General features: G+C 46.4%; 1 protein-coding gene across 7 annotated transcripts in view; it reads left to right on the plus strand.

Moving 5' to 3' along the window:
- The window catches only part of PIGQ (phosphatidylinositol glycan anchor biosynthesis class Q), a 687,922-nt gene that overhangs the window by 181,771 nt on the left and 481,708 nt on the right, over positions 1 to 24,443 (plus strand). For all 7 annotated transcript variants that reach the window (XM_069646905.1, XM_069646901.1, XM_069646907.1 and 4 more), the window contains one exon: positions 2,608 to 2,728. In XM_069646905.1, the coding sequence (XP_069503006.1) occupies positions 2,608 to 2,728 (121 nt within the window). The remainder of the gene's footprint in view (positions 1 to 2,607; positions 2,729 to 24,443) is intronic.

Here is a 24,443-nt window from a genome sequence, read left to right on the forward strand (position 1 = left end):
CTGATGTAGTTATTAATTTACTGCATAGTACAGGCACAACGGGATCCTATATACAATGTGCCGGCTTTAGACTAGACGTAATTATTATACACATTGAGATCAGGAATGGGAACTAATTTACAGAATCTAACTTATGTGACATTTAGTGAGTTGTACTAATAACGCGGAAGAGAACCCCCACTAGTCACACGCACGCACGGAAAGTAAAAACATCAGTCCAAAATGGTTTTTGCATGCTGAGTGAGGTGGGTTACCTTTCCAGATGACTCCTAACAGGACATCTGATTACTAGCTGAGTGTTGTATCTGTGCAGTTGTAAGGTTTACTAATTTTGGGATTGTGGCCTTAGATTAAAACTATGTATTGAGCACAAGATAAAATAGTATTGTGCAACGTATCTACTTAGTCAAGCATATAACATAGCAAGACTATATCGCTTAATAATGTTACTCATGGGACACTCGTGTTTATTACAGCCACTTATTCTTGAAATCTGTGTTCGTAGTGGTAGTGGAACACGAAATACACCACATGAAGGTAAGATAGGGAATTTTCTATCATATAGTCAGTCGCGGGCAGTGATTTTATAACTAATACATTGATACTTATTAATTCACGCAGTACTTGAATAGTAGCTGATAAACTGCTACTGTAGCATCTAATTACAAGTTACAACGGTACAGGGTAAGTAATTATATTCACATGCTGCATGGAGATAGCTCTAGTTTGGGAATCATATTTACCAGGCACAATATCAGATATTTGACTTTCTCAATTCATATTGCAGAGCACCTTTACTCAGTGATCATGGTGAGCTTGATTTTAAGCCACCCAATTTGGCCAATGGTTTTTCAGAGTTTAATAAATATTTCCACATGGCATCAATCAATATGCACCTATTTAATAAGCCAATCACCACTAAGTCACTCGGGGTGTGGGAAAGTCTAACACACAATGAATGGATATACAGGTGTAATTCAGTGCTTGCGCATGTACCAGCATTAGGGTGCTTCACGCATGTACAGACCTGGCTAACAGGCATGTAAAAAGTTCTGAAGTCTAATCTTTAGCACAACACATTTAAGAGACACAAATCAGTGTTCTGGTGTTTAAAGAATACTATAGAAACAGCCTATTCAATACCAATTTCTGTATCTCCTGTGTTTTGTTTGTATTCCTTATCTGCATTTCCATCCTGCCACTGGTATGTACCTTTTCCGTTTGATGATTATATGTTCATCTATATTGTTATGTTACTAAACTAATGGTTATACACTTTTTGTTGTCATTATGATTAACTGTGTCAGCTTTGAAAAAGACGCTGTGTTGCAACGCGTGTCGACTGAATGTACTGCAATGTCAGGATGAATGCCATCCAGTGACAGGATATTCAACAAATCAATCCACAACGGGCAACTGTGTCATGTGTATACCTCCCAAAATATTTTTGGGCAAAGTGCATGCTACACGTACAAATCTGTAATACTGTACTTTGGGGTTATGGGTAGAACCCATCTTTACTAGTTCTGCAGCTGGCTGCTAGATTGACCTCTGAGGTTAAGCACACTAGGAATCCTGCTTACCCAATTTCCAATTCCAATAAACACCCTTGCACTTGCCTTAAGTGTCAACATGGTTGTTTGTAGCAGGCACCCCGTCACATGAATCACGCTGCAGCAACTGGGTAAGCAATAATTTAACATACAATCAGTGCGAGTCAAGCTCTTACAATAAATATGACCTTTTCCTTGCATAATGAATAGTTAACATTATGTTGCAATAGAAAGAAGATGATAGGTCCATGGTGTTCTTTGGGAAATATAATTTCAGTAACCTGGAAAAAGGCAAACAAAATACTCTTCTGGACAAGCAATGCAAGTTTGTGGCTCACAGAATAATGATCTATGCAATCTCTGGCTCAGTCCTTAATATTTTCAACATAAACTAAGGTTTCCTGCAAATCAGTTTCTCTCCAGTAATAAATACAATCTGGCTTTAAAGGCATTACCTTGTACATCAGATATTGCATGTGGAGGGACGGCATCCTGTAGTGTAACTCTTAGCACTCAAGCACTGTAAGCATGTTATTTTCATGGCGTGGATTGAACCTCAGTGGTTCCAACCCCACTGGTTGCCCAGGTTTTCCCTTTTTCTCCATTGCTATCAATCGCAAAGCTAACTCAGTCGGGTTTAATTATTTGACAGTGGTCCACAGGATCCCTAAGCTCAAGGTCAAATACTTAGGGCACCATTAACCTTAAAACTCATGAATGTCTTTAGCTACCATAAATGCACTAGTGGTGGCTGGCCCCTCACTATGCTAGCTGTGAAATTTGGAAGCCCCATTTTGCCTAGGTATACGTGAAGTTGAGGTCATGGAATGTCTTTCAGTGTGCTTTCATCGGCTTGTTCATTTGCATTCTTCAGAGATTCAGCACCATGAAGATAGATACTCCTATGGCATGTGCTGTACCTTTATACACCATAAAAATTCCCTCTAGTTCCTGTGAACACTAGTACAACCTATTAAACTACTTTTACAAGGTAATACAATTCCACCTTGATCTCTTTTCTACTCTGGTCTGACAATGTGATCTGTATCCCTAGGAAGGCCAACATTCTGGTCTCACTTCTGCTGGATGTGGCACTGGGCCTCCTGTTGATGTCCTGGCTCTATCAGAAGAATCGAATTGGGCAATTGGCAGACACGCTGATCCCTGTTGCAGATGTAAGTTTTGTGAGAAACGTTCTGAGACACTCAGTTCTGCTGCTTGTGCCTTCAGCTGTTTGAATCCATTTGTTCTGTAAACAATTATCCTCTCGTCTGCTTTGATATTGTAGACTCTTAGTAATTTTCAGAAAATAATAGAGGTGCACAAATTGCAAAAAGCACTGGTTTAATGCAAATGCAATAACATCCAGGAGGTCAGCGGGTCTCGTGACATGAAAACTCTTGACCCGCCCACACTGGGCTACAGTATTTAAAGACAAAAACCACAAAATTAGAATGCATTACTATATATTCTAGACATTAGGTGTAAGTACATTCTGGCTACTGCTACAATATATAACATTCTATGTGCATCCCATTGCAGAAGACCTAACGTGCAGCCAGAGAGGAGAGCGAGACTCAGCAACAACTAGATGCAGTGATCTTGCCTCCTGTCTGACTAGACATCTTGGCAACCCCGGCGATTCCCAAAAACCTGCTGCTCTCCCTTGTTAAAAACGCATCCTTGTTACTATCATGTACTCGTGTTCATATGCCAAGTACACAAACCTTTATTTCATGGTGTGCTTGGCTTCCTTGGGGAAGGCTTCATGAGAAAGTATAATCAAGACCTAATTCTTTGGAAAATAACTCGTATTTGTGCTGCCCAGACATCCTGCCGCGTACTTGGCAGTCCAGAGAGACTCTATGATGTAGCAGAAACGAAAAGAAATTCAATAAAATAGCAGAAACATTCCCTGCAGTAATGTTCAACAGGCCCAAACTTAATTCACTAATTAACCAGACCTGAACTTAATTTAATAAAATGTCAGAGGTGAATTCAACGCATGGCAGACGTGTTCACTTCAATAGTATTCTTGCAGCTTATATTTCCTCCAACATTTAGAATGTTGCACATGCATATTAACGCCCCCCCTCCTAGTTGATCTATCAACTACACCACCTTTCTCCTCCATCTTGTAAAAAGGAGTTTTTGGTACCCACACTTTCATGACGTTTCTCAAATCCCCTCTATATTCTTCTAGGCTACTTGGCAAAAAAAAAAATCCCATCAGCAGTAGGATCAATGCAAGTTTCTAAACATTTAACCGGATCATTAGGGCAGTTAAAAAGTGTTACTTCTGGGCCGATTGTGTGACCAAGTTCAACTATGCTAGGCCTTGTCCTTGCCAGTCTATTTGTCAGTTTGTGTATGGGCGTTTCTCCCAGGAGAGGTCTCGTAGATTGATTTCGTAGTGAGCAGCATTGTCTTTACCATCACTTTTTTGCAACACCAGTAGGCAAGTGCAAAAAAGAGCAAGCAGCAAAACAAGAACAGGTATTGGTACTTTGAGGAGATTACTCATCCATGAGGGCACCCATGAGAACAAGTCATCTTTCTGTACCCCACCCCATTCTACATGGTGTTGCGCATAGTGTGCAAAGCTTGTATTGCCTGTGTGCAGCTTTGATTGTCAACATCGTTGGAGGGTATGTAAGTGCAGCAAGAAGTGCCTAGTTTTGCGCAACCTCCCCTCTCCATGGCAGTTAACAGATTGAGGACAAAACGGTTCTGCAAGGTGGTTAGTTTTATGGCTAGAATTTCTTCCCCAATCACACTTAACCCGTTCTCAGTGTCATTGGCCATTTGAATGAGCTTCCATCTCGTTATTTGCAACCACTTGGCATTTGCCCCTGCTTGCATCCCAGGAGTGAAAAGCAAAAAACATTTAATTACTGCTGAACAACATATACTCCTGCAGTAGCTCATTCAGCTTGTCACCGAACTCATTTATTTTAAAATCTTTTTTTGTTAAGGAATAAGTGTGTGTATATGCGGTGTGCATCTTTGAACACACACCCACAGTGAACAAAACCAAATACAAGTTCACAGTAACAGTATGTAACAGATATAACTTTACTTGTCACCTGATACATGTGTTACCTCGGCGGTGGCGCAGCAGGCTCAAAGACCGGCGAACCTTCTGATGCAATAAATACATGTGATTGGTCATTGGATGCTTCCTGATTGCTGTGATGTTAACATTAGGTACCAGCAGGACGGGAGATTGCAGGGTTGCTATGGAACAAACGCCTCTCCAGGACGGCAGTAGTTGTGTGTACGCCAGTCTACCACACACCCAGTATAGGTCGATGAGAACAGCGGTATGCCCCTCAATATCAGGAAGATCGACAATTGTAGTGCAGTTAGAATTTGCTTTATTTTTAGTACCACATTTTTGGGGAGCCCAGACATTCGCCCTGCACTGCATTCAATCAGCCCTTTGACCCATTCACCTTGATATGATATGGCATTTATAACGCGTCTATACACAAGTGTTTCAAGGCGCGACGAGGCAAGGGAGGGGGAACAGAGGGAAGACGGACAACGATCTTACTAGGCCAGGTGTCATTCAGATCGCGCAAGTGAAGGGGGGAAAACGGAAAAGTGCAAGAGGGGGAGGAGAAAGTACAGTACATGGGATAATAACAAGATAAATAAAAGAACGGCCAGCTGGTGGCAAGTGCAGGGTGAGTGCAGGCATAAGTGCTGATGGGGGACTGTAGGGATACAGAAAACAATCCCCAGGTGCAGGGGTTGCCAGGGAGGCAGTGCAGGTGTGCAACTGGCAGGGATTGGGCCTGAGATTAGATGGGTGGCTAGGTAACCAGTACAGTCTCAGTATCAGCCAGGAATTCAGCAGGGGAGAGGGGGAGAGAAAGCAGAAGCAAAGAGTAAGGTTTTCAGGTGCTTCCGGAACTGAAGATGGTTTTCCTCAAGTTTCAGGGAGGCGAGGAGGCTGTTCCATAGGGAGGCCCCATCAAAGAGAGAGATCTACCACCAATCAAGGTAGCATTGGCGGCAGTCAAGACTAGGTCTCGGGAGGAGTGAGGGTGATCGAAAGCACACACATTAAATGACACTACAAATTACTCTGTCAGGTGTATATATCAAAAATACATATACATTTATTAAAGGCCTTTTAAAACAAACACAAAGAAATAGCAGTAATAACCAAACCAACACCACTCTAACTATTAAGCATATATATAGTCACCAATGGCCTAAAGGAATAGCACACAGTATAGGTCCACAACCTGCAAAGAATGGGGGCTTACAGTGCAAATATCGTTTAGGCAGTCCTTCACAGTTCAAACCCTAACTAAGAGGCAGTCCAGTCCCTAAAATGAGTGGAGCCTTGAGCTCAAAAGTACTTTCGGTGCTGGCGCACGCAATCATGCAGTTAAGTCAAAACGGGGTCTCTTGCAGGGTCTGTAGCCACTCTGGAAGATAGGTGAGGCAGTGAAGAATAAGTTCCCATTATTCGAGGAGGGTCTCCCCAAGAGGGCAGAACAGGATCCAAGAGTTAGGAATAGCTTTGTAGCACAGGCTACCTTGATAAAGAAGCGTGGCCCTCAGGGGACAGTCATGCGTAAAAATGGATCGATGCGTCAGGGGCCACTGCTAACGGTTGCAAGTACTCACCGACCCTCGGCGCACTCCGGATCAAACTTCGGCAGTCGAGTCCACTTCGGTTGCAAGTTCAAATCCTGCAGTAGCGCAGTTCTGCGGCTTTCAGGGGCTGCGTTCCAGGGATGATTCTGTGGCGGGACAGTGGCAATTTCTCCGCTCCTGATGAAGGGATCAGGCCTATTCTGCTGCAGCGGGTCTGAGTGCACCGGGGGGCACAGCAGCAAGGCACCCACAGAGTTTGTCACCACAGTTGGGTGACACGGTGTCCGCGTATGCTCTGGTTCAGGCGTACTCTCCAAATTCCAGTCTCCAAATGCTCAAGTGTCAACTCGAGACGGCGGCAGTTCTGGGCAAAGGTCCCGTACAAGCTGGTCAGTTCACTTGCCGGTCCAGGAACACTTCCAAAGAGGCTCGCTTAGAGGTTAAGTTGGCGGTGCAGAGAATAGTTAGTCCCACTATTCCAATGGGTCGGAGCGCCTTTGCAGACCTAGGTTCGATCAGAAACAGGGGGTCCAACGGGACGACAGCGGGCTCAGGGCTGCAAACCGTCCAGCGTATCACCAGCAGTTCCCTCAGCTCTGCTTCTAGGTGTCAGGATACTTGGATCCTTTACTAATTTTGGTGTGAACTCAGAAGATCGACCTGGAATGGGTGTAAGATGCCTTCTTTTATCCAGAATCTTCTTCGCGCCAAAACGAAGAAGATCCAATGAGGGATCTGCTCACATACAGCCATCCCAGATCACTCAAAACATTGTCCTCTGTTGTCATGTTTGACTCCACATAATTGTTATCATATACTGTTGTGTTCACTTCCATCCACTGTATCTGACTCTTATGTACCTAAAGGATGCCTTACACTTTGCATAAGGCTAGGTGAACTAAACAACTTGCTACCCCTGGTGATATCTCTTGAGGTAAAAACAACCAAGGTGTGGCTGCTGCATAAGGAATCAATGAACAGATAAAGCAGGGATTGCTCTATTTCTCTTTTCCCACTGCCTTCATGTGGCAATTCCACATGTTGTCCTCTGCACCGTGGTGCACACTATCAGATCTACCTGGGATAACTCTTGGATACACAATCTCCCTTTTAACTCTGGACCTGGACACATTTACACTCCCTAACATTTTGATGTGTTTAGAAACATTACTTCTCCCTAACGATTCAGTGGTTTCAGCATTAGTAGCATTATAACCAGGAAAAAAAACAGAAAAAATGCTAATAAAACACAAGATACAAACGAGAAGAACAAGATATGGTACATGTTGTCTGAATTCGTCTGTGTTCTTTCGATTCCGTGATGACGCCATAACATCCGTCGCCCAAATGGATTTAAAGAAGAAGTCCTTGATGTTATTGGATTTTTAACAAAGTCAAGCTATACTCCCCCTCTTAATCCTGCTGCTGGGGGGGGGGCGAAGGAGCTCCTTGCTTTCCAGATGTCGTTACTGTGGATCCATGCCTTTCTGCCAGAGACTTTGAGGGCTGTGGGAGTAGCATAAAAAAACCTTCAAAGTTCCCTAGAATTTTGGATCCTTTCAATTGCAGGTGAAGTTCCTAATGAAAACGGGATCGCCTGGAACAAGCTGTTGTTGCAGAGGCTTTGATGACGAATCTTGGCCGGCGATGTCTCGTCTACTGGTGAATTTATTACGGTTTCCTGTTTTAGGGGTTTATTATTTTTGACTTCCGTAGGTGTTTTTTCAGTGCTTTCACAAAGTTTCAGAATCTTTATCAGTGTTTTCCCGTTTGCCCACTTCGAAAATCATGGATAACTGTTTTTTCCATTGTAAAAACACAAATATTCTTTTGTTTCATTGCGTGTACATGTAGGGTAATGTCGCTTACCGCAAGATGTTATGAACACTTTCTGGCGAATAACTATGAATGTGTTAATCCAGTAATATCTGACATTTCTACAAGTCAACATTATTGTAGTAAATTATGCAATATTTCAGGTACTCTTTGCCCATTCTTGGCCTTTCTTTTCTTCTCATGAAGACTTTGATTTGTGAAAACGACCTTTGCACATTTTACAGTCTTCTAATTTTAGCAGATAAGGCATAGCATAATAAAAGGATTTGCCCAGCAGCACTCACTTTGGTCTAGAAACAAATATTTTGACTTTCAAAATAAATAAACTCCAACCAAATAATAACCGTTTATCAAGTGCTGCTCACTACAACATGAGAAGGCAGTCTCATTAATGTACCCCCTGAGGTGTGATTGGAGGGGTTGAGCAGGCCAAAACGGTTTGTGTGGGAATATTAGGGGATCCTATAGCAGAATTTTGCAAAGCCAACTCAGCAGGTTAGGTGATTGTTGCTGAGATGTTGTATGGTTATACCTTCCTGTAAATCATAGGTCTTTTTTTCCTATTCCTGCTGCAACGTTTGTTGTAAAAAGTGTTGTTTTGACTGGGGATGAGCTCAGCTCTCTCGCTTCACACTGTGTGGGAACGTTTGTCCCCATAGCGAAAATCATCATATTCATGGGTGTCAATATGCGCACAGTAAGTGAACATATCTTAAAGTTAAATATACAAATGTAGTTCAAGTGATCTTCCCCTTAGAAGAAAGTGTGCAAGACAAACAAGCATTGTACTTAAAAAAAAAAAAAAAAAAAAAAAAAAAAAAAAAAAGTAATGCATGCCAGAAAAATAACACGACAGAGGAAATGTTCCAATAAATATGCTGGCAAACTATAAAAGGTGCTCACCTTTTAAACCCAGCAATGTGTAGTGAAATATTCCCTGGAAAACAAAATCCCAATACAAGACAAGACAAGTGCTTGTTTTCTTGTGGGTAAGCGTTTGCATTGGGAACATGACAACCTGGGTAAAATGCTGGTAGCCAAATACTTGAGTAAGCTTGCCAACCTCAACAAAAACCCTAGGGGTTACGTCCGCCCTCAAGTTAGGCTGTCCACCCACATGTATCGCTTCAATGAGCCATCATTTATAAATCGCTCCTAATTTAAAAATCTTTACCGGAAGAAAGAAAGTGCTAAGCAGCAATTAAGGGGCTCACAACTTCTGATGGGTTGCTGGGTGCGGATGCTCTAGAGAGCCACATGAGGTTGGGAGGAGACCATGACACCGTAGCCTCACACAAGCCTCATAAATGGAAGCCTCACAAGACTCTCCTTTTAAAGCCGACAGGCAGCTGACACTTTTCAGCTCTCCTCCAGACAGATGCACATACACAGAGGGTCACTAACCACAAACGGAGACACTGAACAATCCATGTTAAACAATTTTTTGTAAATATATATATTTCTCAGTGGTCAAAGGCTATTTTAAGACGTGAATCGACAATCATAAAAATGGCTCAAATTTGTCTCCAAATCCTCAAAATACCCCTGACCACATACGAATACATTTTTTATTTTTATTTTTTTTTACAAAGAAAACAATGTAACATTGAATGTGCAGTGTTTTTGAATAAGGTCAGGGGACAGGAGGGGCAGCAATGGGAGAAAGCAAACGGCATATATGCGGGGAGTATAGCCCTTTACCTATTGTCTGCCAAGTCCCCTCTCCAGCCACCCCTTCAACCTCAAACCTCCTCCCATCCCTGCTCATGCTAAGGCACCACTGGGAAAGGGGAAACTGTGTTTTTCAGTTTAAACCTGGAGGCACATTTTCTTCCGGGAGGTGTTTTTCCAGTGTTTATCGGATTTCACTGAAAACAAGAAAGCCTAATTATAATCAATGTGATGGGTCCCAACCTGCCGATATATAAATGACCGATTTGGTTAGCCCACTAAGGTCCTCTGGAACTCTTTCCCTAAAATGTGTACAGAAATGTGTGCATTGGATGTTGTACGTGCAGGTGTGAGAGGAGTGTGCATCCTCCTGCCTGTAATTAATTAATGCAGAGAAGGCTACTTGTTTTTGTAGCATGAAGGGAGCAAGATGCAAACAGTGCAACCATGACTTTTTAAGAACATCACATAACTTTGCGAGTTTTTGATTCAACAGACCATGCGCTCTGCCACACCACTGGCCTATGGGCGATAGATGGAGCACAGCTTGTGTTTGCAACCCAGCAAAGAAGATATTTCCTTAATCATTTCTTAGAAAAAAGGTGTGCCATTGTCAGACCTGATAATGTCACAAATCCCCCATCGGGGAAACACTTCTCTTACCAGAAATTTGGCTGCAGATTTGACATCAGGGTGAACACAGGGACCTGCCACAATGCATCGTCGGAAGGGGCAAACCACAACAATTAGATAATGAAAGTTACTGTACCTGTTAACCATGTCCTCATAGTCAATGTGTAGGTGTCAGAAGGGCCCCAAAGGTAGGGCAATGTCGCCTTAAGCATTCTGAGAGTGCGACCTGTGGTGTATATAAGTCAAGTAATGTAATTTGATATGAAATCGGCAACAAGCTCCTGCAGCTTTGGAATGAACCATTCCTCTTGAAAATCAGACGTGTGTGTTGGAAAGTGCAACTGCTCGAGGGCAACGGTAAGCAATTCTTGGGGCATAACTGGTTTTCCAGAAATGTCTTGTCTCCATACGCAGTCCGTAGGCAAGAGGGAGCACCCCCTCTTTGTCCATAACTTTCTCCTGCTTGGGGGCTTGAACTTTCAGCTCAATATGCTGGTCCATGGGAAGGGCATTATATAGGACTGCAATGTCTTCTTGCTGTAAGGGTAGTGCAGAGGCTATCTGCTGTAAGGGTAGTGAAGAGGACACCATGTCAATGGGGTTTTGTAAATATGCTGCTTCCTTCGTTGCCAAGTCTGCTTCGTGGTTGCTGTGAGCAAATTGGTCTGTGTTGTATGTGTGAGCTGCGCATTTTACTACAACCACTGCTGTAGGGAGTGCTAATGCATCTATTAAATTTGGAGGAACGCGGCATGTTGCACGGTTCTACATTCTCAGGGTTTGAAATTGAGAGGAGCTGCTATTTAGCTCCTGCTTCTAGCATAGTAGAGCGTGTTTAGCTAGAAACCAACAGTTACCAGAAGCTACCTTTCACACCTACGGCCAACTTGTGCCTTCCAAACATGTAAATGTGACATTAACTTTGTGTATTTGAGAATGTTAATAAAAAAGAATTAGAACATATCTAATACACATTTAAACATAATAGTCCATACATAATGCACAAGTTAAAGGAGCATCTCTGGTAGCTCCTGGTTCCCCTGCGATAGCTCCCGCCTACTGGGTGATGCCCAACATGCTAATGCTGGTTTTAGCTCCTGCTCATTGAATCTCAATTTCAAAACCTGCCATCTGATTTCTTGAATCTTCTCCTCCGCCATCTGGAGAGGCCAGAGTGTACCATAGATGTGACATGAGCTGAATCTCAGTAAATTGTAATGGGGCAGCTTTGGGATAGTTCTAATGATGGGAGGGCTACGAGTTCCGCTGCTTGCGCACAGTAGTGCACGGACAAGCAGATACATGGTATTCTCCTGATTCAAGGCTCCTACTGGTGCTCCTGTGTGCCTGATTCCAGTGCTCTGATTGATCATTGACGAACCGTCAGTGAAGAGGACCTTCCCCTCTCCGGGTGCCTCCTCCCTAATGTGGGAACTTTCTTGGAGGGCTTTTACAGAACAGCCTCATACCCTGATGCTCATTGGGTTGTGAGAGTGGATTTAGATTTTTCTTGGATTGCGAGGAGTACTTGCTCCACAAAAAGGGTAATGGGCATCCCAGGGTAATGGTGGATGATTTATGTATGGCGAATGCAGCGGTTGCCAAAACCTGCTCGCATGGGAAGTGCCCCTGCATTATGGGGTCCAGAAGACTGCTGAAATAAGCCAAGGTCTTATGTCTGTAAGGAACTCATGGTGGTAACAAGTAAGTCAGACACAAGGGATCACAGTTCAAGGGCGTTTATTGAACAATGAATGCTGTATGCACGAGATGACAGTTCAGTTTTCAGCTATCGGGGCAGTTGATGGCCAGATCTCGTTTCACTGAAAGTCTCTTGTCTTCGAGGACCTGATGTCTTCAAAAATAATAAAACAAAAGTTCCTTTAACCAAATGAAAAATTTGTTATGGTGAAAATGGTTTCACCCCTGGGTCCCCCTCTTCTGGGTGCTGACCCTTCACGTATCGTATTCCACAAATTATTTAAACGTTCCTTTATCAATTAACTTTTTGGTGATTGCTTCACCCCTGGATCTCCCTCGGTCGGGCTCAGACCCCTCTTCTCTTTAGGTACTTGGGTGATGGCTTCACCCGTGGATCTCCCTCAGTCGAGCTCCAACCCCTCTTCTCTTTAGGTGCTTGGGTGATGGCTTCACCCCTGGATCTCCGTCGGTTGGGCTTGGACCCCTCTTCTTTTGCAGGATTTCTACTCCCTTAGTTTTTCAAAATCTTTTCAAACAGTTCATAGTGGACATCCCTCAGCCGTGTTCACGTCTGTCATCACACTGTTTTCTCGGGACTTTCGACTTCGCCCCTTTCGTCAGCCTCCCTAGGTCCGGTTTACTCTTGCTAACTTCACATTCACAGTTGTTCAGTGTCGCTGGGATTTGCGTCCCTTTCTTTCTTCTCACTGCGTGATTTACTTCCCTTTCTTTCACACAATTTGTAGATGGCACAGGGATTTTGCTTGACCCTCCATATGACCACTTTGACCTATTTCGGTGGCCCTCCTATGGCCTCTTGGTTTCTGTAGTTTAGCTCAGACGGGGGATCGACCAGAGTCTCTTGAGTTTGCACCCACGTGGTGCCTGTTTGCCTTTTGCTGCTGGTCTCCCCTTCACAGTTTTACAGTTCATTCATAGTTCATTGAACTTGGTTCAAACATGCCACTTTGAGATTCTTAATTAACACAGCCCGGTTCTTATGGGTTCTCCCCTCGACTCACCGGCTGTGATGAACCGCTTAGCCTCTTCCTTCTCTGGAGTCAAGGCCGGTACCATGGGCGCGGGTGCTTCCCTCGCTCCTGCTTATCGGTGTAGGCTTGCCCCATGTACCGTTGACATCTGCCACAAGATACTTGGGGAATTGTTCGCACTCTTAGGCTCTCTTCCATGAAGGTTCCGCGGGTCAAGGGCGAAAAGGGCAAGGTCACTTCTCTCCTTGACATCATCTCGATTCCTGCCGCCTTTCTCCTTCTCTTGAACTGCCGTGCCTGATTAGCCATCTCGTCATGCTGTCTGCCGTGCTCGTACTGTGCTCTCTTGCTCCACCTTTTATCTCTGTGGTGAAGGGAACGGGCCGTCAGGTGTGTGTGATTCAGGTTAATTGCCTGACCTTGTCTGACCCTTGTATATGGACATGTCAGGTAAACGGCTCTGGTGTTAGTCCGTTGTACTTTGTGTTGGGCGAACGTGTTCGTGTCAGAAAAGGGGGGGTAATGGTTTTGAATGTCCTACGTGAGAGGATGGGGAAGAGGTGTCAAAGGGAGGAGGATACCGTGTCTCACCCTTCCGTGTCCCATGCCTCAAGGACCCCCCCCCCCATCCAGGTGATCCTCCCTCACTGGTCCACCCCCAGGAACTGGATCCAATAGCGATGGCCATGTCCTGGCCACCTGGATAACAGATCCTCGAGATTTAGACAGCGAGACACCTTCAGGTTTCTCAAATGTCCCAGTGAGCTCTTTTGGGTGAGGTAGGGCTGGGCGATATATCAAGTTTTGGAGATATATCAACATATTTTGAAAAGCGATATAGGATTAGACAATATTGTTAACATCGAGATCTATGTGTTTATATATACCTGCCACCCATTAAATTAAGATGACAAATCAATGTGATAAAATGTCACTTAATGCCTAGTTTGATGCATATAGGGATGTGCATCCTAGTTGCATTTTTTTTTATTAGTATTGCCATTATTGTTGAGATGATGTCCTTTTGAATCAATTGTAATTTTAGGCTGAGGTTAACTGACACTGTTACAGTTGTGTTTTGGATTTACAGTTCAGTATTAATACTGTAGGCATCTCACATGTTTGGCTTACAACTGAGCATTTAACCCACATAAACAATATTCATATATATTATATATAACGTCATTGAGCACAAAAATATCGAGATGACTTTTGGTCCATATCGTCCAGCCCTAAGGTGAGGCCAGCCGTTATCACCTGCCGTTAGAATGTGAGAACAAAAAGAACATTTTTTTATAATCTGGTGTAGCTAGGACAGGGGCAGTACTGGTCACCTTTATGAGCTCTCAAAATGATTTGATCATCTGGTCTGTGCAAGCAATGGGTCCTTTTGCTTTCTGTACTTCCTTTAGACCTTTCAGTAGGGTTTTGGTGTTTGTTGAATAGTTAAATATTCATGCTCAACAATAGTTATACAAACCCAAAAACTGCTGCATCTGTTTGACCGAGGTAGGCTGTGGTGTGTTTTGAACTGCTGTAGCCCTTTCTGGAGTTAATATCCTTGACAGGTATGCAGGCAGGTGAATATCTGCACTAGGTACACAACTTTCTGCTGACAATACTGCAGTGTATCCTTTTCTACTTTGTACCCCTTTTCTGCCAATAATGTCAAGAGTTTCACTGAGTCAGTGCTACATAGCTCTTCTGTCGTGCTACAGACTAAAGGGTCGTCCACATACTGAATCACTGTGTTCTGTTTGCAAATCCCCTAGATGCTTTTACAATACCTTGTTAAAAATATTGGGGGACTCACAGTAGCCTTGGGGCAAACAAGTTTGTTGAAACCTTTGTCTGCTGTAAGTAAATGCTGTAAGGGGTTGTGACTCCGGGTGCAATGGGATGGAGAAAAATGCATTTTTTAGGTCTATTACAGTAAAAGAAACGTGGCTTACGTGGGGATGTTAAATGAGATGGTAGCAGGATTGGGGACTACTGGGAGTTCTGCCTCTACAATGTTGTTGTCAAGACTTGCGAGTCGCGAGGAACAAGGATACCTCGGTCCCTAAGCAGCCAACAGCGAGACCAAAGGACACTCACTGTTTGAAGATTAGGGCCACAGGTGGAAGAAATAGGATACCCAGGACTTCCGGATGGCTGCTGCAAAGGAAAGGGGCAAGTTAGGTGATGGCAACAAGGTAAACAATGTGTTATATGTAGAAAACCGTGGACACACCTACCAGAAGTCAGAAGATAGAGTATCCTAAATTGTGTGGTAATACCTGTTTCCTCAGCGGGCCGATACAACACACATGGGGCACTGGGAGGTAGTAGAAAAGCACCCTTACACCATGCTGGCACCACCTGTGGCTGAGGGCTGTGACTGATGGAATGTCACAGAAATGCCAATCCAGATAAGCTGTTTCAATGGGGAAAACCGTAAGAAGTCCGTAAACAATCCAAGGTCAGAACCAGAATGTCGATCAGCTAGCGTAGGCACTAAGAACAATCCGCGAGCAGTCAGTAAGCAATCCGAGGTCAGAACCAGGAGTAACAATTCCAAGACGTAGCACAAAAGGGTAAGGCAAACAGGAGTCCGTAGAGCGAGGTCCAGAGGTCAGAGGCACAAGGAAAACGAAGAAAACAGGAATCCGAATCGTAACACTACACGCTGTAAGAAAACAGCTGAGAAGCGTTATGTTGATGTGTAGCGTCTGTTTTATCCCTTAACTTCTGTCACGTGAGCCGGTTGATCACGTGATGCGTCACGTGATTCGGTAACTGGCGCAGCGGGTACGCTGGTCCTTAGCAACAGTGGGCGTGGCTAGTGTCTGACTGCTATTGGCAATGATATGCCTGGAAACATTGCGTGCCCCTGATGCCCCACGTGAGACACCTTTCCTCCTTTGTGTGTGCAGGCGCCAGGGGAGTCGCCATGCTGGATAGGCGCGATGGCTCCTCCTATGGTATCCTCTCCAGTGCCCCAGCACTCCTCTGCCCACCGAGGGAGCGAACCCATGAAGTGGGCGGAAGGGAAACTTAGAGGTAGCAACCCCAGATCCCGGGCATCTATGTGGGTGAGTTCTGTAACAGAGGCTAGGGACTTGCTGCAGGGAGGTGTGAGCACGTGTGCATGGACGTGAGGGTGTGACAGTTGTTCAGTGGGTGCAAGTCCTGAACCATCCTCCAAGTTGACTCCTTCGCTTTTTTGACAGGATAAATGCCTTTGTTACATGGTGACTCTGATGGCTGTTTTATGCCTTGCTGCCATAAGAGCTCTATGGTGGAGTAAATGTCCGCTTCCCTTGACATGGGGAACTGTCTAACGTGGGGCAGAACTGCACCTGGTTTCAGCTTGTTGCAAACTGCCCCTATGCTTTTTAGCAGCCCTACATCATGTGGGCCGTTAGTCCATAAGTGACTGGGCACTGTGATGAATCCAATGGAGTCATCACCGATTCCTCAGCAGTGACCTCCTCCCATGTAGCCAGGAGATGACAGCAGCTACCTGATCCTGACCCTGGGGGTGTTCTATGAGGGAGGATCACATGAAAGGTGACATCTACAGGGGAGATGTTACGACTCTATTGAAGGACTCAGTGCCCCCACCTCCCCCTTCCCCATGAGGAAGACCTTTTTAATACCAGAGTTCATAATGGCCTATTCTCGTTCTAGTCAGGCCCCCACCTTCCACACACACACCCACAACCCACATAGAAATACCTTTTGTTTCGGATGTGCCTTTATGTGGAGTTCATTAGAAAAACCATCCCAGAGTTAAGATTCAATATGCACTTCAATTCCCGTAATCACTCAGGTAATGAGATGAGGAGGAGGGCAACAGAGTTTGTGCAAAGTGATAGGAGCTTGCAATACAACACGCAGACAGCTTGTTTTTGCAAACCTTAATTGAGCGGGACATTTAAAAATGGCAACCGCGCTGTAGAGAAGGGAAGGGAAGTGGAGGGACGAGCAGTGCAGGAGGAAGACGTTGCCATCCACGTGGGTACTTCTGAACATGAAGCACACCGGCAGAGCCGGAAAAGCAGAGAAGGCCATTGGCATAGGAAGTGGAATGCTGGGTTCGAGCAAGAAGGGCAGTGGAGACGCTGGGAGCAGAGCAGAAGCTCCTGGAGGTTTGGTTACTCGAGGATGCAGCAGACTTCATCCCAGGCCGAGAAGGAGAGCTGGTGTGTGACCATGGAGCCGCGCTGGGTGCTGGGGGAGTTTCCACACACTTCATCCTGGAAGGCAGAGTAAGAAGTCATAACGCAGAGGTGTGAGCAACTTCAGAGATGCTGGAAAGACCAGTGAGTCTGCCCAAAGCAGTAGGGGACCCCAGGCGTTCCGACAACTAAGCCAACAAGTGATTGAATGATACAAGATTGTCGATGCAGAAAATATACAAAGGCAGAGTTTGTTTGAATTTTGGCACGGCAAAGTACCAAAGGTAATAGTTTGTTTGAAGGCAGCCGAGGCAAAGTACAAAGGCAATATTTAATAAGAAGAATGTTTGAATGCAGACACAAGGCAAACTATAAAAGCAAACCCCAGTCAAGCACAAATGCATGAGATGCCAATGTGGGGAAAAAGTTTGAACAAATACATTTGAGCAAATATTACCACATATAGATCTCCCGAGCAGCACATGGTATATGCTATTGTGGTATACCATAAAACTGTGAAAGATATAAGAAATTCTGGCAGGCAAGTATACCTGGCAGTTGAAATTGTACAAAGATTCTTGGCCGGAAAGCACACCAGGGTATCTGCAAACCTTAAAGAGAAGACCTGGCATACGAGTACACCAGGCAGCTCAAAATTGTATAAAGATTCCTGCCAGAGGAGTATATGAGGTAATCTGCAAAGTTACAAGATGTTCTGTAGAAAGACTGTTATAGAACATTTTGCCTGAACAAATACTTTGTAGGACCTGTGAAGACACAAAGGAACCGTTAGCGAAAGGGACACTTGTTGCCATCCTGCTTGAGGTTCCAGTGGAATGGAACCACCCTCTGGACCCAGGGGTCTTTACCTTGGAGAACATTTTCGATTGAGTCATCTTTATACTTTTTTTTTTTTAAACACTTTTCCAAACATCAAGTTAAGGACATTTCCTTGCACCTTTTGTTGTTTGTTTATAGTGTGAGAGTCAGGATATGTTGTTTTGGACACGAGGACGAGTTTTCATTTACTGACATCCTGACTCCGACAGATCCTTGGTTTTAGTTTCTTGGTAGGGAAGTTCTTCTTTAGAACAGGGCTAGAGAGGTGTTTTCCCAACCCATTTTTATTTAACCTCTTAATTACCAAGGGCGAGCTATCTCGTCCTTGACATTACCTCTGTAGTGCCAAGGACGAGATAGCTTGTCCGTTTTGGCAATGTGCAAAGCAGGGATCGTACAAAACTGTAATCCAACCCCCGGGCTATGTGAGGGGGAGGTCCCCTCTCATGGCCCGGGGGTTGGATTTATTTCAGTTTCACGTCTGGGTGCGTAATGCACACCGACATGAAACTGAAGGGTGATCATCTGCCCCCAGAGAAGGGGGGCAAACAGTAAATAAAAAAATACATTAAAAGAAAAACAGAGTTTTGGGTGGGGGTGGGGCTGGAGCCACTAGCCACCAGCCATTTTTGGAAGGGGGGGTGGCCCTCTTCCCCCCACCCTAAGTGGTTGGGGGCAACTCATGCAGCCCTCGCTGGGGGCAGATTTCTGCCCCCAGGGAGGGCGGCATGAGTTGCCTCCCATCCATTTGGGGAGGGGGGGAGAGGCCACCAGAAATATTGCCACAGGTCCCCCAAGCCTGGGGCAGTATGGTTTGCGTCCCTCTGGGGGCATATGGGCACACACATGTGCCCATCTGCCCCTAGGGAAGGGGCAAAAAAAAAGTAAAATAAAATAAAAAAGATTTAGGTGAGGGTGGTAGGGATTGGGGGGCCCACTAGACCACCAGGATTTTATGTGCCTTGAAAGGGGGGGTGGTCCTCTCCCCCCCACCCTAAGTGGATGGGGGCACCTCATGTAGCCCTCCCTGGGGGCAGATTGCTAGCACAATCTGCCCCCCCCTATGAAGAAGTACATGAGATGCCCCCCCATCCATTTGGGTTGGGGGGAGTGGGCGACCAGTAAACATTGTAATGGCCCTCCAATGCATAGGGCAATACGTCTTGCCCACCCTGGGGGCAGATGGGCACACTAACGTGCTTCAGTGGGTGGGCAGAGGGAAATGTCTCTGAACTTTGGTGTAAAAAACAAATATTTCAGACATTTCACTCTGGCCACCCATCGAAACAAGCCCCCAACAACACATGTCCTACATTCCCACGTTCCCACACGTGTCCCGATGAAAACGGTACCTCACATGTGTTGGTGCACTTACCTGGCGCAAAGGGAAAAGGCTAACCTACTGGTAACCCCAAGCCTTTAGGCAGAGCAGATTTTGCTCATGTGGACAACCTACAGATTTGGGCCTAGGGTGTCGAAGCCACCAAGGAAAACAGGGAACCCCATGCATTTCCGAAAAGAAGACACCCGTGGGAATTCAGAGGTCTGACTTGCGCAAATCACCCCAGAATTTATTACCCACAATCTCCGACAAAATGAAAATTATGTTGTTTTTTTCCACCAAATTTCAGACTTTGTCAGGGATTGTGGGTAATACATTCTGGGGCGATTCACGCAAGTTGGACCTTTGTGAATTCCCACGGGTGTTTCCTTTTCAGAAATGCATGGGGTTCCCTGTTGTCCTTGGTGGCTTCGACACCCTAGACCCAAATCTGTAGGTTGTCCACATGAGCAAAAGTGGTTTGACCAAATTTGAAAAGGTTTAATTGCATGAAATGTTGGTGCAAGGTATATACTTCTACATGGATGATTAGTATCCACTGTTGATGTAGGGTTGTTGTAGGGCTGACTCATTCCAGCCAACCCTTTGAAGAATGGTTTCATACATGATTTATAGTATGTTAAATTTGTAAGTGGCAGTACTCCTTTCATTCCTTATTCATGCATAATCCAAAGCAATAACCAAGTGCCACATTGCATCTTACAACAGTTTCACTGCCAGTGCCACACTCATGTACCCATGTACACCCACCCTGCAATGCTGTCCCACTGCCCCCAGAAGCGTAGATAGTACAGGCAAAGCCCTTATGTATGCTCCAGAGGAAATAGGGAAAATAGTGCTTGTGTGTCATGCTACACAGCAACTGCATAAGGAGGAATGTACCCCTTCGCCCATACGTGGACATGCCACCCCCAGATGATGATGATGAAATTCCTGAGGCAGTGGCCACAGCAGGCAACGTCCAAGATGACGTGAGGGATGGGAGACTGGCTTACCAGGCACTCAGTGACAATTTTTTCTAAGTAATTTCCCTGGCACAAGCCATGCACCACTGTGTGACTGTCACTTCTGTAAAATATTCCACAACGACACACTCATGATTGTCCTCGCATTGATGTAGTTCATCTGTTTTATTCTAACTATGCGCCCTGACTATCCCCCACCCTTCTCCCTCCACCAACTCCCCAGCACACTATCCCCCAACCTCCTCCCACCACCAGCTCCCCAGCACACTATCCCACCACCCTCCTCAGCACACTATCCCCCACCCTCCTTCCACCACCAACTCCACAGCACACTATCCCCCCCACCCTCCTCCCACCACCAACTCTCCAGCAAACTTTCTCCACAGCACACTTTCTCCCCAGCACACTAGCCCCAACCCTCCTCCCACCATCAACTCCCCAGCATAGCCACTCTGGGCAATAAGTGTACTCATGTCGTCTACTACCATGGCCTCTTGCCCCCCCCCCTTTAAAGCACCTGGTGATCTTGGACGGAGATGGCGCTAGGACTGACGCCTCAGTGTGCCCTGCTGAGACTCCTCTCTGGAGTTGTAGAAGTGAAAGGGATGGTGCCTGGCCCCTGGAGCTGTGGGCGTGTCAATTCATTGCTTTGGCGGATGGCCTCAGCGAGTGCCGAGACACCTTCGGCCATCTCTCTGACCCTCTGAGCGTATACTGTCAGGGTGGCAGTACTGGCAGCTGCCTCCGCCCGGCTCCTAGTCAAGTTCCGCACAATCATGCGGGTGGCCCCTTGTCACAGATTGCCTGCAGGTGTTTGGAGTGTGTGCACCCTATTACCTCCATCTCCCTCTGTCTGCACTCCATCTCTTCCAGCCACTGCAACACAATGCTTCTTCGTCTTGTGTGGCGTATGGGAGAGCGGCTGTGCAGTGGCCCCGGACTGTATTCAGGGGAGCCATAAGAGGGTGTGTCAATGTCCGGCTCTGGTGTATGAGCATGACATCGCTCTCCGGGGTCTGTTGACACTGGCGGCGGGGAGGACTTTCCGGGGTTTGTGGACACTGTCAGTGGTGACAACGGTCTGGTGTGCCCCTGTGCATCCATAGTCGCCCTGCCAGCAGGTGTGGCCTAGGTGTTTGAGCCTCCAGCTGCAGGAGTGGGTGCAGTGTGCCTTGCGCTGGTTCTTGTGGGCTGTGGATGTTGGCTTGGCCCTGCCGGGTTGCACAGCGTGACATCTGCCTTGACGTAGCGACTGGGCCTTTGCAGGGTGGTGGTGGCGGCAGACCTTGAGGGCCTGGATGCGCCACTCCCAGATGGGCCTGCAACCTCCTCCTCTGACGCCTCTGGTGATATGCGAGTGGCTGTAGAGGACTTAGGAAATGTTGTTTGGCATGGTTCCCCAACGTACGTTGACATGCAAGACACATTTGCTATGGTACAGAGTGGGACCCCATACATTTGGGGAAAATGGGCATGGTTTCTCAGGGGAGATTGCATGTGGGCCCAGCATCATGGGGATGCTTGTAGCAATGTGACACATGGCCAGTTTTGTCTTTAGGCTGTGTGTGGGGAGAACAGGGTGTCTATGCTGGGACAGCTGTTGTATGGCATGCATACGTGTGCTCCTTCATGCCCCCACATCCCCTTTCTGGGTGGCACTCACATGGTGGGTGTGGTGGTCGTGGCTTACTCCATGACACTGGAAGGACTCTATGGGACACTGCCGTACAGCGTTTGCCAAGCAGGACACATGTCGGTGTAGGGGAATGTGCACTTCCTTGTGGCTTGTCTGTCATGGCAACATGGGGCGGGCCAACTGGGCCCGCAACATGCTGGGGTGACTGCTGCACGTTGTCGTGGTCGCTCCCGCTCCACAATCACCCTAGCACAGGGTGCATCGGCAGGGGTGTGGAGTGCATGGCATTTAGAATGGTCACTTGCCACCCCTTCCTGCTGCTGTGACACTCTGGGTTGCCCTTGGTGCCTTGCCTCATGGCTGCTGTGTAGCGTGGGTGATGAGCCACTCACGTCACTCCATCCTGTTGGCATGCCGAGCTTCTGGGTCTGCTGACATATGTCCCTGTCCACTAGGGCATCTTATGCTGGGCTGTCATTTGTGCAAGCACATGTGTTGGGGACTGGGGAGCGTGACTTGCCTTCTGGCTACTGGCACCTGCCTCTGCACCGCAGACTCCCTCTATTCCTTCTATGTCCAGCACTGTGCTGCACTTTTCCTCCCAGGCAGTGAGGACCAGTGGCTTCCCATGCCTCCTCCAGTCGCCAGAGACTCCTGACGGTGTTACGACAGCAGTCCCTGCACCCTGACCCTCAGGTCGTTCCACCGCTTGCGGCAGTCCTCTCCGTCACGGGGTACACTTGCCACTGCAGTAACCTTCCGGCTGATGGCATGCCAGATGGCTGTCCTGTGGTCTTACGCTGCTGACTGCCATATTGTTCATCGTAGTGGGCAATGACCTCCTCTGTGCAGACCACTAGCTCACCCTCACTGAATTTCGGTTTCTGCAAATGATTTTCTGCCACCTTGCCTCTGATCCCCCCTGAGACCTTCTGGCTTCTTTCCAGCACCGGATGGCTGCAGGAAGTGGAGATATTTTATGGATTATTTTTGTCAAAATGGTTGCTGCTGTGCTTCCCGATCTGGCACTGAGGCTATTTCCACCGGCGCTAACAGTAATGGGGTCATGGCGGTATGATATGTTATGATATTATAGGTTATTTATAATGCGCTTAATTCCCAGAGGTTTCTAAGCACGGACCCAGGGATCGAACCTGTGTTGCTCCGTGTCGTCTTGCTTCCAAGGCGAGCATGTGGCCCCTGAGCGCTATTAGCACCTGGATTTCGTCAGTAACCCTTATTCCGGCACAGTATCTGCAGGGTGCGAAAACTGTTACCATCGGAGTCGTCAGGTGTGTGTTCAGGCCAGGTTCTGATGTGGCACTAGTACCGATGCATGACCTGGCGGTAACGCTATTTCCACTCGGCGTAAATTGCACTGGATTCACCGCTGGACTTGTGATGAGGCCCCATAGTCTTTCAACTGGCCATCGATAGCTTTTCACAAAGTTTCAACACAAAGTTCCTAAAGGTTCAAAAATAAGTAATCACAGTTACACAATCCTCAGGGAGGGTGGGGGGGTTCAAGTACCCATCGCCTGAGTTTCTCAGGCTCTTTACAGTTCACAATCACAGATCTCTCCTTAAAATATGCAGTTTTCCAATCCAGGGGGTATGGCGCCATTGCCCTGGATTTCACACAGTCAAGGGATTCTCTTCCTCTACTTGGCTTCCACAATTTACTCAACTTTTCAGTCCAAGGCGTATGGTTCCTGTCCCCTGGATTTCACACACTAAGATGTTCTCTTTCCTCTTCTTGGCTCTCACAGCTCATACACAATTGGTTGCGGGTCCCAGACTCGCATTCACATTGCCTGGTATACTCTCCTGCCAGCGCTTTCACAAGGTTCACTTTATGATTGGGTGACAGGACACATGTAACAATCTGCTTCATTCAGATACTGGGTCTTTGACCCCCTTTCATTTATCTCATTCCGTAATGCACGTGACGTGGCCTCCTCTCCACAGCATCTCCTGCTGCAGGCCTCCATACGGCGTACCTCTGTCCTCTGAGCTTCTCGTGACGGCACCGGTTGGAACTCTTCTGCTTCCTGCTACAGCTGTCCTCCTCTTCGCTTCCTGACCCGCATCGAGCATAGTAGTTTTCCGTCTTCCTTGCGATGCCAGGGTTTTAAATGTCCCTGCACCTATCAAATTCATCCGCCCACTGGAGCACGTCTCTTATTCTGCACCTTCAGTGCTCTGTTTTGCTCTCATGCCCTTCCTCGTCCAACCCTTTTACAAAAAGTATAGGAAAGAGCCCTACTGTCAGTGCAAAGTGGATGGACTGGTGTAATATCACAATAGGCCATACAGGTTTGGGAATTCAAGGGGTTGATGCTATACCCTGAGTGGGAAGGGGGGATACCATGTTCCTGCCAATTAGTCTTTTTCCCACCCATGAGGAGTGTCTCCACGACCCCCTCCCTCCCAACCCTCATATGGTCCTCCCTCAGGCAGCCACACCAGGGTCAGGATCAGGTAGTGGCTGCCGTTA

This window comes from Ambystoma mexicanum, chromosome 2q, assembly GCF_040938575.1.
Source record: "Ambystoma mexicanum isolate Mex_15411 chromosome 2q, UKY_AmexF1_1, whole genome shotgun sequence".
In the NCBI taxonomy this organism is placed as follows: domain Eukaryota; kingdom Metazoa; phylum Chordata; class Amphibia; order Caudata; family Ambystomatidae; genus Ambystoma; species Ambystoma mexicanum.